We start from the raw sequence: 16,839 nt of genomic DNA on the forward strand, positions 1-16,839 counted from the left end.
CAAGCTGCGACAACAGCGCTCCATCACATGAAAATATCCACACTGACAATTGAACAGCAGCAGCTGTCATCGGGGGGTGAGGAGGTGTGAGGAGGGGTGTCAGTCCAGACAGGAAGCACTTAACAGGAATAATGTGAGGAGACAGTTGTGGCGCTCCGTCAGACTGTGGCAGTGCTCAGATTCCAGGAGGAGACCTGGAACTGGATGAGCTGCGGTTAGGAATCAAACGGTCACATAGTTTCAGACACAAAACTGTCTCCAACAGAAACTGAGTTACTGCTCAGATTCTCCAAATCTGACCTTTTGTTTTTTACACCACAGTTGTTCATGTCTCCTCAGATTTTGTTTATCAAGATGCAGAAAGCTTTTCGGAAAAATCCAAATCATCCTTAGACACTGAAACTTAAATTAAATTCAGACTGTTGAGGACGTCACGTGAAGGACTCACAGATGTTGAATAAAAGGCACAAAGAGAAACAGACGTCACTGCAGGTTCGACAGATTCTCTGTTCAGAGAGGAAACTCTTTGGATGATGGTGATTATCAGAGAGTTTATATTTAATTAAGGCAAATGTCAGACAGATACTTCAGTCTGACACTAACAGAATTATGTTTGGCCTTTTTGTCTTTTTTCTAGCACTGCTCCATCAAACCTGATCACTGAAATATTTCTTTCCAACCTTTTTTAGTCAAAAATCAGCCAGTGAGAACTAAAATAAAGAACAAGTGGAGGCTTGCCGTATTATTTTGGTTCTTATATCGGTCCTAAAGCCAAGTCAAGATACAGAGTTCTCAAATGTTTTGAATTTGAAACCTTCAGATATTCTGTGAGGTTTTTTTTATAAGTCTTTTTTTATTTAACCTTTGAAACCTCCGAGGAAATTGGCTTGATTTCTTTCAAAAACATGGGAAGAAGGCAAAGAGCAGTGACAGAAGAAATGACCCAAAAAAATTGCAAGACTTTGAAGAAAAACTTAGTAAAAAGACAGAAAGAAAGACAGTTAAAAAAAACAAAGAATTGACTTGGGGAAAGTGCTTAAAAAATATTTTTAACAACATAAATTTAAATTGTTCATTTTAAATGTTTTTTCTTTTTAAATAATTTTCTGAATCTGTTCATTTTTTGCAATTTGTGGGACACGTCTTACCCAGTTGCTCATTGCTTTTTTCCCCCCATGTTTTTAAAAGAAATCACACAAATTAAAGGTTTAAAAATCTTTGTGAAAGGTTTCTGTAAGCAGCACAAGAAAAGTGATGTCACTTCAGGTTTCAATGGGTTAAGAAACAAAGAATAAGAAGTCATGACGGGTGTTACGAAGTCAAATCACAGCACATTTTTCCTCTTTCATCTCAGCATACAGTGTCACACTTTTCTCTGTGGCGTTACTACACAATCCATTTCTCCCAATATTTTGTACATTTCTGGAGCTCAAGCCTTAAAATAGATAAAAGTCTTTTCATGCAGTATATTTGGTTTATAATCCCCAACCGTTGGACCAATGTTGGAGGGTCAACTCATAAGTATTTGCGAGTTATGTTTTATCTCTTTGTCAAAAGTGTCTTTAATTAATATCTCTCTCTGTGTGGGACAGTTTCAGGTATTTTTCTGAGGTATAACGTAATACATGAATAGACTAAATCCATTCCAAGTATCTTGTGAATCTCAGCTACAATCTCTTGCTAATATGGTTGGAATTTTTGGCCCAGAAAACATGACATGTCTCCTGTTTTTGTTTAATATATTTTGTAAAATGATTCTTTGAAATGTGAAAACTTCCGTACAGATCCTCTGTGAATGTTAATGATTTAATCCATGATTTAAAGTCCTGTATCTGCCTGATTAAAACCATTTTCGTGTGTGTGTGTGTGTGTTGTCTCTGTGCAGCTTTATAACGAGGAGGTTCTGGACCTGTTCGACTCCACACGAGACATGAAACAGAAATCTCACATCAAGATCCACGAAGACGCCACCGGGGGGATCTACACCGTGGGAGTGACCACACGGACCGTGTCCTCCGAGGCCGAGGTAACCAAGTGTGTGTGTGTGTGTGTGTGTGTGTTAGTAACTGTCATTATTGATGACTGTAATGAATATTTATTAATGTATCTGCGCTGCTGAACGTGAACCTCTGTGCCACCGCAGGGTCTTTACCAACACTCTCGTTATGACTCATATATAATTCATCCCTGCTCTGATGTTTACTTTCATAAACGCCTGAGAGTATTTACAGTTGTTGTTTTTTATCCCCGCTGCATCACAGAGAGTTCGACCTGTGTGTTAATATTTAAAGCTCTCTCACCTGTTCAGATGATGCAGTGCCTGAAGCTCGGCGCTCTGTCTCGCACCACAGCCAGCACTCAGATGAACGTCCAGAGCTCTCGATCCCACGCCATCTTCACCATCCACCTGTGCCAAGTTCGCGTCTGTGCCTCCGACAATGTTAGTATAGACTTACACTAAAAATATATATGATGAACACAGGACTTGTGCCACAGAGGGATTCAGTTTTTTACCAGTTTGCTGTCAGAAATTAAACTGACGCTGTCCCCGTAACACGCTGCTCCTGCAGTGTCCTGTATGTCTGTGTCACTAACAGTGTTTCTGTTTGTCATTGTTACTCAGCAAGAAAGTGAGACTGACAACAGAGTCTCCAACGGAAACTCTGAGATGGACGAGTATGAGACGCTGACGGCCAAGTTCCACTTTGTGGATCTGGCTGGTTCTGAGAGGCTGAAGAGAACTGGAGCAACGGGCGATCGAGCCAAAGAGGGCATCTCCATCAACTGTGGACTGGTGAGCAGCTTCCTCCTCCTTCTTCTTCTTCTCTGTCCTCTGGGTCACTGCTGCAGGATCTGTAGAGTCAGAGCAAGAGCTGCTGATATAACCAGAGCGTGAGCGCCATCTAGTGGCTCAATTTTATACTTGTCCAGCCTCAAAAATCATCCACTACTGGAACAGAAAAATACAGTGCAGAGGAAGGACAAACATACAATATATCGGGGCGCCCAGTAGCTCAGCTGGAAGAGCAGGTGCTCCGTGTACACCCGTGTACATAGGCCATGTCCTTCCTGCAGTAGTGGTGGGCCTGATTCAAAATCTCATCCTATCCTGTCTAATAAACGCAAAAAAAAGCCATAAAAATAATCTTTAAAAACCCCCACATATTTTGTTATTAAACCTGTGAGTGGCATGCTTTTAATATGCAGCTAAGGGATGTTTCCACTGTTGATTGATCTGTGGATTATTTTCTATATTAACCTAAAATCATGAAAAACGTCAAGGCCCAACATGACGACCTCAAATTACTTGTTTTGTCCAAAACCAAACGCTCTTCAGTTTACTGTCATAGAGAAGTAACGAAACCAGAAAATATTCACATTTAAGAAGCAGGAATCAGGTTTTATACCTTTTTTTTCCCCTTAAAAAAATTCTCAAACCAATAAATTGATTATAAAATAAGTTGCATTGAGTTTAATAGTAGACAACTGATCCATTAATAGATGAATTGTTGTGGCTTCAACGTGTTGATTGCAGCAATGAAAGGCTAAATGAGCTTTAGCTGCAGTGTTTTCATGAAGGAAGGACACATTTTAAGTAAGGATGCACAATAATATCAGTACGTCATCAGTATCGGCTGATATCTGCTTTAAAATGAACTATCAAAATCGGCCAATATGCTTTTTCTTATTTTACACAGTGAATGAATATTACAGACACTGGACAGTATGTCATGTCTCCATCTGCTGGTGGGCCGTCACAATAAGAGTCTGTATGTATAATATGATGTTAATTCATCTACAGAAGAGGCTTGATGATCACTGAAATTAGGCGGGAAAAAGTGGATATATGGATATCAGTTAATGGCCAAAAAGTTGTTACATATCGGCATATTGGATAACGGCAAAAAAGCCAATATTGTAATCCAATAAGTATTTTAAATCACATGAAGAACTGTATTTGTCTTTATCCTCATCATTGCAGGGTTCTCTGTTCACTGAACTTCCTGTAGTGTTTTGAGATGTTTATCCAGGTGGAGAAAATCAACAGGTGATACATTTAGTGGTAAAAATATAAAACTTTACACATGGATCACCAGGAAAATAAGAAGTTGTGTTAAATCAAGTCAAATTTATTTATATGGCACGTTTCACAGACAGAGGTCACAGAGTGCTCCATAAGAGCATTATTCAACACGAAAGGAAACAGAAGACAAAGTGACTGCGTGAGCCGCGTAGTTAAAAGTGCACAACTAGCAAAACTATATGCACACAAAAAACAAACAAAACAAAGAATCACAATTCACAAAATATGGATAAAATACAAATCTGGTGCAGGGATGAGAGTTTTGAACAGGATCCTAAAATCAACAGAGAGCCAGTGAAGATATTTTAGTATAAAGTAAACGCATTTGTTGCATGTGATGCTCTTTGGCTCTTTTACATCGTACAGCTTCGCTCCTACCTGCCTGACTGAGGTGAAAACCATCAGACTAAAAACTTTTAACACTTTACAAACAGACTTATTTGGTTAATGATCCAAAAAGCAGTGATGGAATAAAAAGCTGTCAGTAAACTGTTAAATCACCACATTTCTCGTCTTTCTTTTTGTCTGTGTTGCTGCAGCTCGCTCTGGGGAATGTAATCAGTGCTTTGGGTGACCGGAGCAAGCGGTCGTCACATGTGCCTTACAGAGACTCCAAACTCACCCGACTGCTGCAGGACTCGTTGGGAGGAAACAGGTCGGTGATTTCACATTTCTATCACAATTACCATCTGAGGCAGTGTGAGCCCAGAGAAGTCTCAGTGGTCAGAGGTCTCAGAGGGGAAACAGGAAATCTACCTGACAACCTGTTGTAATGAAATCAACACAGGAATCAACTGCAGAATAAAGGAACATAAAGAGTATCTTTAATATAAAGTATAAAATATGTCTTTCTCATCATTAATGATACAATAAAGACACTGATAAAGTTTTTAGTAAAGCATATGCAGGAGGGAATATCAATCAATCAATCAATAACACTGCATACCAATCATTGATATTTACATCTGTTGGTGAGGAACTGGAAGAAAATTCAGAATAATTTAATCTTTTAAGAAGCTGAAAGTCATTTATAGTGAAATCAAAATATTTTCGCTGATATTTCCACATATCAAAAGCCAACAGTGAATTATAAGAATTAAAATGAAACCTCTGCAGTATAAACATATATACATATATATATATATATATATAATAATAAAAATGTGATTACACATGTGCTTCCTTGTTTCTTCAGCCAAACCGTGATGATTGCCTGCATCAGCCCGTCTGACCGGGACTTCATGGAGACGCTGAACACGTTAAAGTACGCCAACCGAGCGAGGAACATCAAGAACAAGGTGATGGTGAACCAGGACAAGGCCAGCCAGCAGATCAGCGCTCTGAGGACGGAGATCGCTCGGCTGCAGATGGAGCTGATGGAGTACAAGACGGTGAGGAGTCTGATAAATGAAGCAGGGAATATTTCATGTCGAGGGGAGGTGTCGTCTTCTGATCTGTCTCCTCCTCCCTGCAGGGTAAACGCCTGATGGGTGAGGACGGCGTGGAGAGCTTCAGCGACATGTTCCACGAGAACTCCATGCTGCAGACGGAGAACAGCAACCTGAGGGTGAGAGTGAAGGCCATGCAGGAGACCATCGACGCCCAGAGGGCGCGGCTCACCCAGCTGCTCAGTGACCAGGCCAACCAGGCGCTCGCCAGGGCAGGTTGGTTCAAACCTGCACGTTCATCAAGTCTTTCTTTAATTATTGGCAAATAAATATTCCACATTTTATTATAATTATTTTATTCTTATGTCTCTGATGTGAAGTGTTTGATTCTGCTCTTGGCTCAGTCACGATACAGGACAGACATGTTTAGTTTGTCTCTCCCTGTGTCTCATTTTAAAGTGTCCTGATTGTCTTCCAGGTGAAGGTGGAACTGAAGAAATAGGAAACATGATTCAAGGTTACATCAAAGAGATTGAAGACCTCAGGTAAAAATCTGCGACTGGAGATGAAGTAAATTCAAACTGTGCCCCGATTCATTTCTACATCTTCACTCCATCAGGGTCAACCATTTTTATGGCTCTGCGCCATTTTGTTATCGGGTTGTCTGTCTGTCCGTACATACACCCATACGCCTGTCCGTCCGTCCCATTCTTGTGAACGCGATATCTCAAGAACACCTGTACTCTGCTCTGGGTCACGTGTGATCTTCCTGTTTGTGTCCCTGGATTCTTCCATCAGAGCCAAACTCCTGGAGAGTGAAGCTGTGAACGAGAATCTGAGGAAGAATCTGTCTCGTGCCTCCAACCGCCAGTCGCTGTACGGAGGACCCGGCTCCTTCTCCTCCACTCTGCTGGCGCCTGAAAAGGAGACCTCTGACATCATCGAACTCGCCAAGAAAGACCTGGAGAAGCTGAAGAAACGAGAGAAGAAGAAAAAGAAAAGGTAAGAGGACTAAAAATTACGTCTAAAATCTGACTGTGGATACTTTCTGAAAAAGTTTCAAACTGGAACGTCACTTTTTGTGAGATTTTTAAAACGTTCAACATTGTTCAAAGGCGCATCACCGCCTGCTTCACCCAGAAGTCACTTTGACTGTTTGATTATTTGAATAAGAAACACTTTGTACATTGGAACATGAATATTTAAAGAGACCTTCAGTCATGATGTAAACTGAGACACGACGTAGCTAAAAGATGCTTAAATAATTAATGTGCATCATTTACAGACATGAAACAATGAATTACCTGCACACTTGATGTTTATAACGTGGTTTTAGTTTCACTGTGAGAATAACCTGATGAGAAATGAGCAGCATCAGAGGTCCAGGTTGGAGCTGAGGTGGGGGATGATACAGTGGGTGGAGTTTTTGTGAGTGCAGAGCTTCCTCTGATCATTCTTCCCTCCATTCTTTCTTCCTCCTCCGTTCATCTCTTGCTTCCTTCTGTCGTTTGACCCTTCACCCCTCCCTGAAGACTCCAGCAGCTGTTGGAGGAGAGAGAGAGGGAGGAAAGGGAGGAGGTGGTGGAAGAGGTTGATGACGCCAGGTTTGTCAGAGCTTCCACCCTCCTGTTGCCCCCCCCCCTCACCATCCTCTGCTTACCCTGACTCAGCATTTTACTTTAATGTTTAATTTACGTTGCGCAGGTACTATTTCCCACCTGGAGTGAGACTGGCTGCCCCCCCTCATTAAAACACTTTATTTTCACTGTAAAAAGCTCGTATCTGTTTAGATCCTGTGTGTGAACCCTCCGCTCATTCTTTGACCCATCTCACATCATCCTGCTTTCTATCACATCTTTGTTTTATGTTTTTACTGACTGTCCAGACAAACTGGAACTAGAAAGTGTTCTGACAGATCTTCAATGCAAGATCGAGGATCAAGAACACTCTAGTTATTGATTTTATTTTGTTTTAAGATTTTGGGGGGCATTTCTCACTTTATTGGACAGTTTGACAGTGAGGAGGGAGACAGGAAAAGGCAGGTGGGGGGGGGGGGGGAGCATGCAACAAAGGTCATCGCAGGTTTCCATTAGAAAAAACTGGTGCCGGTGAACGTGTCCTGGAAGGTTAAAGTGTGTGACTCTCAGACCAGTGGGAGAATTCTGATCAGATAATATCTGTGCTTAATGAGCGTAAAAACAATTGATAGGTAGGCTGCATACAGAATGACATCATCAAGGCACTTTTGTACAGAAGCATATTGCATTCACTTGACAAATAAAAAAAGCCCTGTTTTTCTGAGTCATTTTTTCTGTTTTTCGGAGTGATTTATTTATTTTTCTGTTTTGTTTTGTTTTTTTGTTTTTTTGTGGTATTTTTTTTTTCCTGAACGAGGCAACGAGATACTTAAAAAAAAGCCCTGTTTTTTCTGAGTAATATTTTCTGTTTTTCTGAGTAATTTTTTTCTGTTTTTCTGAGTAATATTCTCAGTTTTTCGGAGTGATTTATTTATTTTTCTGTTTTTCTTAGTAATTTTTTCCCTGTTTTTCGGGGTATTTTTTTCTGTTTTTCAGGGTATTTTTTTTTCTGTTTTTTTTTTTTTTAGCTAGCTATGTTCATCCTTCTAGTGTAGGCCTATCGCTCAGTGTAACAGGTTAGGTTAGTAACAGGTTGTAACAACGTTACCTGACAACTGAAATCATGCCCACACACGTTTGTCAGCTAACGTTGTTACAACCTGTTACTAACCTAACCTGTTACACTGAGCGATAGGCCTACACTAGAAGGATGCAGTGGAAAACATAGCTAGATTATCATACCCTGTGTGTAACTAATTACGTGCCTTACCCTTATTGATCCCGTAGTTGAAACTGTCTAGGAGCAGGAGCACGGATGCAAATTACATCCATGAGCAGGAGTCACCATGGATGCAGGGGTCACTTGCAGGTGCCAGGTGGGAGCTTCTCGCGAGATTTTGAAGTATCTCGTCTCCTCGTTCAGGAAAAAAAATTACCACGAAAATCAGAAAAAAATACCACAAAAAAAAAACAGAAAAAAACACCACGAAAAATAGAAGAAAAAAAATTTAGAAAAAGAGAAAAAATTACACCAAAAAAAAAGAAAATAAATTACTCCGAAAAACAAAAAATACTCAGAAAAACAGGGCTTTTTTTATTTGTGAATGCAATACACTTCTGTACTTTTGCACACACCGTAATCCAAATAAAACAAGTCCTGTCAGCAGATTTACTTACATACATACATACATACATACATACATACATGTTGCCGTCGTCTGGAGCTCCCCACCCATCCTGGAACACAAGTCCGCCGGATGACAATAATGATGACGAGTTTCTTTTCACCTGGCAAACGTTGCTAGCCAATGAGCGGGGAGCTCCACATGCAGGCGCCATGTGTGGAGGCTAGGCACCGTTTCAAGTCAGCAAAGTGTCCTTTTAAAATCAGAGGCGTCAATCAGAAGATTTTTTTTTTTTTTTTTACCGGACATTATGACCAGAGAAATTTAAATATGTGAAACCTCAATTTTCCCAGTAAAAACAGAACAAAACAAAAACAAACTGTAAAAACAGACACTGGAAACNTTTTTTTTTTTTTACCGGACATTATGACCAGAGAAATTTAAATATGTGAAACCTCAATTTTCCCAGTAAAAACAAAACAAAACAAAAACAAACTGTAAAAACAGACACTGGAAACTCTGGGTCACTGACTGGAATTGAACTAGTGACGTTGTGCTGTTGGTGATCAAGGTGTTTCGCAGTTTTACCTTTAATTCAACATGATGTCATTTGGTAACATGTCCCCTGATAAATGCTTGCGTTTTGCTAAATCCTTGCCCAAAACATTAATTCTAGATCATGAAGAAGAAGGTGAAGTCAGTTTTTTTCTGCCTTTTTCTAAAACTTTAATTTCAGCAAAAGCTCCGAAAAATGGATGTGACTCCAGAAGCCGAGAGGGGCTGTGTCTGCTATTAGTATTTTTTTAATGCAGTTACCTTCAGATCATGAGTTTCGTTATCTCAAGATAATAAATTTTGTTTTCATGTCTTAACTGGTGTCATATTTGATCATCACTCAAATTTGAAAAACGAATCAACGCCGTGGTCAAAGGTTGCTTTTTCCATCTCAGAAATATCACCAAAGTCAAACCATTCCTTTCACTTACAGATCTGAAAACCGTCACCAACGCCCTAATTTCTTCTCGCCTCAATTATTGCAACTCACTGGCATCCACCAGTCTTCTCTGTCCCGTCTGCAGCTGGTGCGGAATGCCACTGCCAGACTAATAACCAGCACAAAAAAGAGAGAAAGCGTTACACCCGTCCTGGCATCTCTGCACTGCAATTCAAAATCCTACTGTTTGTCTTCAAGTCCCTACATGGCCTGGCACCCCAGTACATCTCTGAGCTCCTGTGCCCCCTCACCAACCCCAGACCTCTCAGATCCTCAGACCAGCTGCTCCTGGCTCCCTCGTTTAAAGTCAAGGGGCAGGGGGGATCGGGCCTTTGCGGTGGAGCGCTTTACCTTTTTCTATCAAATGTGCCTCCACTGTAGTTATGTTCAAGGCAAAACTAAAAACTCATGTATATTCCCTGGCATTTGATTGCCCTTAACTGGTCCTTGTTGCACTACATTATGCGGATTTCTTTGATTAATTGATATTTGATGTTGACTCACATGTTCTGTACAGCACTTGGGTCAGCTCTGGTTGTTTTTAAATGTGCTTTATAGATAAACGTGATTTGATTTGATAACAACTTATTTGTTGATTCTAGAGAAGAAAAAACAAGAGATCAAGATCATTTATCAGAAGTTAAAGTACAGTCTTAAACTTTCTGCTACAGTTGTCAAGACTCCGTCTCTGCTGACGTAGCAAATCTGATCTCTCCTTAACACTTTAAATAACTAGAAAAGCACTCAGAGAGTGCAGACCTCCGCCAAGTAGGTGATATTCCCTCCCCCTCTGCATCAGATTTTGCAGCCTGCATCACAGTTAGGTTATTTGCATCACTATCATTATTAGGTTATGTATGCCTTCACCATGGAGACACTGTGGTGTATTTATTACGTTTTTATTTTGTACCAACACAGAATATAATATGTTTTTTGTATTTTTCACTTTCTTTTTTTCCAACACAGAACATTAAATTCAACTTTAGAATTACAACAATATTAAGCAAGTAGAACAAGACGTGCTTTCCGGCCACCAGATGGCGCTATTTTCACCGTCTTTAGAAATTGGAATTGCTGCTGAGGTTGTCAGACGAAAGACTTTACTTATTATTTTTATCCACTTTGCTTCAACCAATCACCACCAAAAAATTTTGATGATTTTATCATCTGTTCCTTGTCCCATTATCCACCTTTCCTGAAAATTTCATCAAAATCCGTTCTTAACTTTTTGAGTTATTTTGCAGACAAACAGACCAACGCCGGCAAAAACATAACCTCCTTGGCGGAGGTAATAAGAGAAAACAACGTTTTGTTTTCTTCACGATGACGAGTTTCTTATCTCATTATCTCGAGAAGACAAAGCTTGTGATCTCCAGACAACAGCATGAAAAGAAAAATTGCAAGCATGGCCGTTCTCAGCTTCAGTATATGAATACATGATCTGTAGTTACACTTTCAGTTATTTTACTTAACGGTAAAGATGTGGCGACACGACAGTTACATGGCACTGTAACCACTCAGCCATCAATTATCTATTAGCGATCTATTTTTAACTTTTTCCCCTCAGATTATCAGAAGTGAAGGGTTAAAACTTCTGCGCACAGGTGCGTCTTCTTGAGCGTTTGACAGACTAGGTTTTTTGAAAGATGAGTTTTGGGGCTTTTTGCCTGTAATGTCAGGACAGTGTTTTATTGAAGCATGAGGAGGAGACAGAGGAGGTACGACCTGCAGCAAAGGGCCACCGGCTGGAATCAAACTCGTGGCCACTGCAGCAGGGACATTGCCTTTGCACATGGGATGTCCCCTCTATCCACTGAGCGCCCCAACAGACTGTTAATCAGTCCTTTAAAATAATACATCGTTGGATAATAAATAACTCTTCTCACTTTCCTGTGTTAATCTTTCTTTTTCCTTTTGTTCAGATAATCCAGATGATTTTGTGCAAACACCACCTAACCATCGCTAACCCTCTGAGTTTGGATAAAACACTTATCCAACAGATCTGCTTCATGGACTTGATTTACAACTATTATTTATTTATTCCTTTCATGCTTCTTTGCTTCTCCTGGTTTTGTTCTGACTCTGATGAGATTCCTTTGTCAAAGCAACACGCTGTCTTTATCACAAACAAACTCATTTTAAAGAAGCAGCGTCACCTCATCAGAGTTTATAGTTCACTGCGTGATGAGATGATGCTGAAGGCTCTGTGTGCTTTATGGTTCATTTAAAGAATACATTTCCTCATAAAGTATCAGAAGTGTCAAATACATCACAGTTAATAAAGTCATTAACAGTGAGACGCTTTATTGCTTCACAGTGTTAAAGTCCATAACAACAGTTTGTTTGCCAAAAAGACAGAGTTGTTGTATTATTATATAATTTACAAAACTTGTGCTTCACCAGTTAAGAAAAAGAAACAGTGTCGTCATTACCTGCAGGTGTTTAATTAGAAATATGCTCCTTGTTTCCATGTGACGTACAGTAGCCCTGGAGGCGTATCATGTGCATCATGTGTCCGTCACAGAGGAATAATCCTGACCAATGTCTGAATCTTTCAGTGCCAACAAGGAGGAAGTTCCTGACAATGATCAGGAGAAGGGCACAGAGAAGGAGATGACGGAGCGAGTCAACGAGGAGGCAGAAATGGTACAACTGACTCCTCAAAATTAATTACTAAATGATTTTTTTTTTTTTTTATCACCATTAAAAATGTCAAAAGTGCAGAACAAGACGTGCAAAGATGAAAAAAAAACAAATTTGAAATGGGTTAAGTGTTCAGAGTCGGTGTCAAACATCAGCTGCGAGGTTATTCCAGGTTAAATATCGAGATGTACGCTCTGTATTGTGATAAAAAAAATAATGCACTGTAATTTACAGGCCGTATGCCCCGGCCCTGCTTCAGATATTAAAGTGTCATTCTGTCACATTTCAGGAGGTCCAGGAGGGCAGCGACCACGAGGAAGGAGAAGAGGAAGAGGAGGAGGAGGAAGAGGAGATGGATGTGGAGGAGAGCTCAGATGATTCTGACTCAGAGTCAGATGAAAAAGGTACAAGGAAGAAAATGTCTGATCCCTCTCTCTCATTCACCTTAAAGAGGCTGCTGATTGTCCACCAGGGGGAGCTGTTTAACCACTGACAGACCAGATACACACTCCAACCTGCAGCACACACACACACACACACACACACACACACACAGCTGTGTTTGGACACTGGTGGAAAATAACACAATATAAGGAAAGGCTGTTTGCAAAAGATGAGTTTTCAGTTGCAACTTAAAAGAATAAAACTAATGTGAATGAGGCAGACCCTGAGGAAGAGTGTTCCACAGATCAGAGCTAGCTTCACTAAAGGCCCCGGTCCCCCATAATACGGAGCCTGGAGGGGGGAGTCGAGGGTCAGTGGGCATTGCAATGAACGAGGAAGTGTGTAGGAATGCAGAAGATTGGGAAGGTACAGAAGGGCAGCGCCATGCTTTGCAGGGATTTAAAGACAAGGAGGAGGATTTTAAAACAGATGCACTGTTAAACAGGGAGTCTAAAGTAACACCAAGATTTTTTACCTCAGCAGCAGAGGATGTAATAAAATCAGGGATGGACAGATTTAGGTGGAAACTGCACAGTGTGGCTGGTGAGGTGATGAAGATCAGACTCATCCTGAGTAAGTCTGAGGTAATTACTGATCATCCAAACACTGATGTCACATAATCCCTACAGGTAACTGTGCTCCGTCTCTGTGCGTCCACTGAATGTGTTTGTTTGGTCACTGACAGGCTCAGACTGATACTCTAAGTGTCTGACAACGTTATAAAAAGGATCCTACAGAGAAAAGAAAGGTTTCTTTACCTTTCACTGGTCTGTTTGTTTCTGTGACCAAGTATCTCTCAAAGAGAAGTCTCCCTCTGAAGTCACATGAGGTGACTTGTTGAAGGATAAATAAGGATAGAAAAATTAGTGGGAGAAGAATTTGTCATGTTAGAGAACAGAAAGTGTAGTTTAGTGTTTTCTGAAATACTTTTTAGTTTCAGGGTTGAATGTTTAACTGATTTCAACAATGTGGAAAAGTCAGTGAGATTTCAGAACGAGATGTCTCCCTAAGCAAGAAGGATTATTGCTCATTGCACTTTGTCACTTAGACAGAAAAATATTGGAAAATAAAGTAAAAGATCTGAATGCTTCTCCCGCCTCTGGTTTTAGGGACGTTTTCACCTCCATGCAGAGCTGAACACTTGTGATTATTTCATCATAGATGCATTCAAGATGCAGGAACACTGCTGAGTGCCAAATAAAGAGAGATGACTGTGACCGTCATCTATATACTGGTGACGTTAGGACACGTTTATACTGTAAAATACTCTCTAAAAACTATAAAATGAAGACGTACGATTCCGATGTAGTTGTTTCTCGTTCAGCTCAGCTGCAGCGGAGTAAACTGGGGGTCAGGAACACACTCAGTAGTTCAGTTAGATGGTTTTACAGCCCAGAAACACTCATTGAGAGAAGGAAAGCAACATAACGCCAACGTAATGGGCAGAAGGAAAGCAGTTCATTTTTTAAATGGTGATGAGATGTTTACAACTTCAAACAGAGCTGTTCTGAACTAAACAGTTAGGCGTACTGAGGCGAGCAACATGGAGAGAGGGCCACCGGGCGAAGCCAAATAATCTGAATAATCTGCTCAGTAAATGTTGAGTCACGGCTGTTAATATAAGGACTTAAACACTTTTACTCAGTGAGAGTTGTTAACTGTTGTCTTGCTACAGGGAGCTCAACAACAACAGCAACAACATCCAGCTCATGTTGATGCCTTCACTTGTTGTGTGTTTAATTCAAACTTTAGAGAACATCAGAATGAAGTTATTAATGAGACAAAAGAAAAAAAGATTCTTCAAGTAAGATTAAATAGTTCCAAAGGGACATCGAGTGTAAAATCATCTTTTAACACCAGAAACAAAACATGCTGTGTGTTTGTGACAGTAACGTGACGGTGTGTCTGTTCACGTGTGTCCAACAGAGAACTTCCAGGCCGATCTGGCCAACATCACCTGCGAGATCGCCATCAAGCAGAAGCTGATCGACGAGCTGGAGAACAGCCAGCGGCGTCTGCACACGCTCAAACAGCAGTACGAGCAGAAGCTGATGATGCTGCAGTGCAAGATCAGGGACACCCAGCTGGAGCGGGACCGTGTCCTCCAGAACATGAGTAAGACAAGGACGCCAGAGGGGGGGAGTCATGTATCACTCAGAGGGAAGAGAACTGTACTAACACACTGTACATCCTCAGGCAGCCGGGATCAAAACACCCACCAGAATACACTTTAACTGTTGGCGCCTTTTGATGAGTTATTTCAGTCTCAGAGCGCAGCGTGTTAGAGCCCTTCTTACGCTGGAAGAATTTATATCTCTCCTACATGTTTGATGTCACTTTTTGTTCTTTAGTCATAAAAAACAAAAACGCTGCAGACTTTGTGTACTTCAGAGAAACCTTTAGAGCGAGCGCTCTCCGCCAGCCATCAGACGATGACAGTTACATTTATATTTATCAGCACTAATGGATCAAAGCATTGTCTCATGCAGATTTTAAAAGCACGGAGGAGTTTTCAGCTCGTAGAATTAAAAAGAAAAAACACACAAAAGAGACTTTGTGACAGCTGAAGATCAAAGTTTCTGACTTTTTAAACTATTACAGGAAATATGTTTTTATCTGCAGCGCCGTGTGGGCGCTTCATTAGAAACTCTCCCAAACACAAGTGACTGAGTTTTAACATTTAAAGTTCTTTTACAGTCTTGTTGTATTCAGTGTTTTCAGGAAGCTCAGTTTCCCAGCTCAGTTTTCCATGATTTTTTGCGTTGCACACTTTCAGATACAGTAGAAAGCGGCACAGACGACAAGGCTCGTAAGATCAAGGCTGAGTATGAGAAGAAGCTGAGCGTGATGAACAAGGAGCTCCAGAAGCTCCACTCGGCTCAGAAGGAACACGCCCGCCTGCTGAAGAACCAGTCGCAGTACGAGAAGCAGCTGAAGAAGCTTCAGATGGACGTGGCTGAAATGAAGAAGACAAAGGTGCGATCTGTTACAGCAGTTAGTCCACTCTAAGGACGACTGCGATGAAACTGCGCTTTAATGTTTGTGGTGAAAAATCAGAGGTCTCTGCCTGCTGTGATTTTTCCTTTGTTGGCTGTGGTGTATCATATCCAGAGTTCAGTGTGGAAGGAGCTGCTTCTATTAGAATAAAGATAGAAGCTTATAAATGAAGTTAGGGTGGCATCAGAAACATGTGGTCCAGTTGGTTCAGCAGCATATGAATGCAGCATATTCATTATGGTCAAAGTGAAGCTGCTCCACTGACCACAGGCGCCACGCTGCACGTTATTTTCATCCAGCTGGTGTTGCAGGTAAAAATCCTGCTCAGCTCCACCTTTGTGACACATCACATCCGTGCCCCATGTACAGTATTTTGGCCATAAAAGGAACAGTTCATCCCAAAATAAATAATGATATTAATTATTATCATAATTAAGCAACATCACACGAGAGGGAGTGCTACTCTTCTGAATATCAGCACAGCTATGACTCGGTCGTAGGAAGTTGCGACTGTCTGCGCTCTAAATCTCCATTTGACTATCTTTATCCCACTTTGTTTTAAAAACAGAAATGACTCAGATTTCATTGTGACACAGACGGTTAAAGAAAGATTAAAGAGAGAGGATTCAAGAAGTGGTTCATAATTTTTTTTAAAAATCCTCAGATCTGCAGATAATTTTCGAGTATCGACTCACTTTGATGCTGTTTGTGTAGGCCTATATACGATATGAATATTTGTGATTGGATTGTTTCAGGTGCGTCTCATGAAGCAGATGAAGGAGCAGCAGGAGAAGAACAGGATGAACGAGTCTCGCAGAAACCGAGAAATCGCTTCATTAAAGAAAGACCAACGCAAGCAGGAGGTCAGTGACAGGGACGTTAGCGACATCCTCTTTTTGCTTTTGGCTTTCATTTCATCTCTTTGAATCAGAACTTCGGAGTCTCAGTGTCATTATTTAACCGGTGTGGATGCTTTAACTGTGTTTCAGCACCAGCTGAAGCTACTGGAGGCTCAGAAGAGGCAGCAGGAGCTGATCCTGAGGAGGAAGACTGAGGAGGTGAGCAGCAGCAGAGCAGGACTGTACCT

At 40.9% G+C, this 16,839-nt stretch overlaps 1 protein-coding gene across 5 annotated transcripts in view; it reads left to right on the plus strand.

The window, feature by feature from the left end:
* The window catches only part of kif21a (kinesin family member 21A), a 76,023-nt gene that overhangs the window by 37,716 nt on the left and 21,468 nt on the right, over positions 1–16,839 (plus strand). For all 5 annotated transcript variants that reach the window (XM_050073796.1, XM_050073792.1, XM_050073793.1 and 2 more), the window contains exons 4-17: positions 1,886–2,026; positions 2,309–2,440; positions 2,624–2,794; positions 4,624–4,739; positions 5,280–5,475; positions 5,559–5,748; positions 5,951–6,017; positions 6,271–6,474; positions 12,227–12,314; positions 12,601–12,715; positions 14,682–14,870; positions 15,532–15,731; positions 16,508–16,615; positions 16,742–16,810. In XM_050073796.1, the coding sequence (XP_049929753.1) occupies positions 1,886–2,026; positions 2,309–2,440; positions 2,624–2,794; positions 4,624–4,739; positions 5,280–5,475; positions 5,559–5,748; positions 5,951–6,017; positions 6,271–6,474; positions 12,227–12,314; positions 12,601–12,715; positions 14,682–14,870; positions 15,532–15,731; positions 16,508–16,615; positions 16,742–16,810 (1,986 nt within the window). The remainder of the gene's footprint in view (positions 1–1,885; positions 2,027–2,308; positions 2,441–2,623; positions 2,795–4,623; positions 4,740–5,279; positions 5,476–5,558; positions 5,749–5,950; positions 6,018–6,270; positions 6,475–12,226; positions 12,315–12,600; positions 12,716–14,681; positions 14,871–15,531; positions 15,732–16,507; positions 16,616–16,741; positions 16,811–16,839) is intronic.

Source organism: Epinephelus moara, chromosome 20 (assembly GCF_006386435.1).
Source record: "Epinephelus moara isolate mb chromosome 20, YSFRI_EMoa_1.0, whole genome shotgun sequence".
Classification (NCBI taxonomy): Eukaryota; Metazoa; Chordata; class Actinopteri; order Perciformes; family Serranidae; genus Epinephelus; species Epinephelus moara.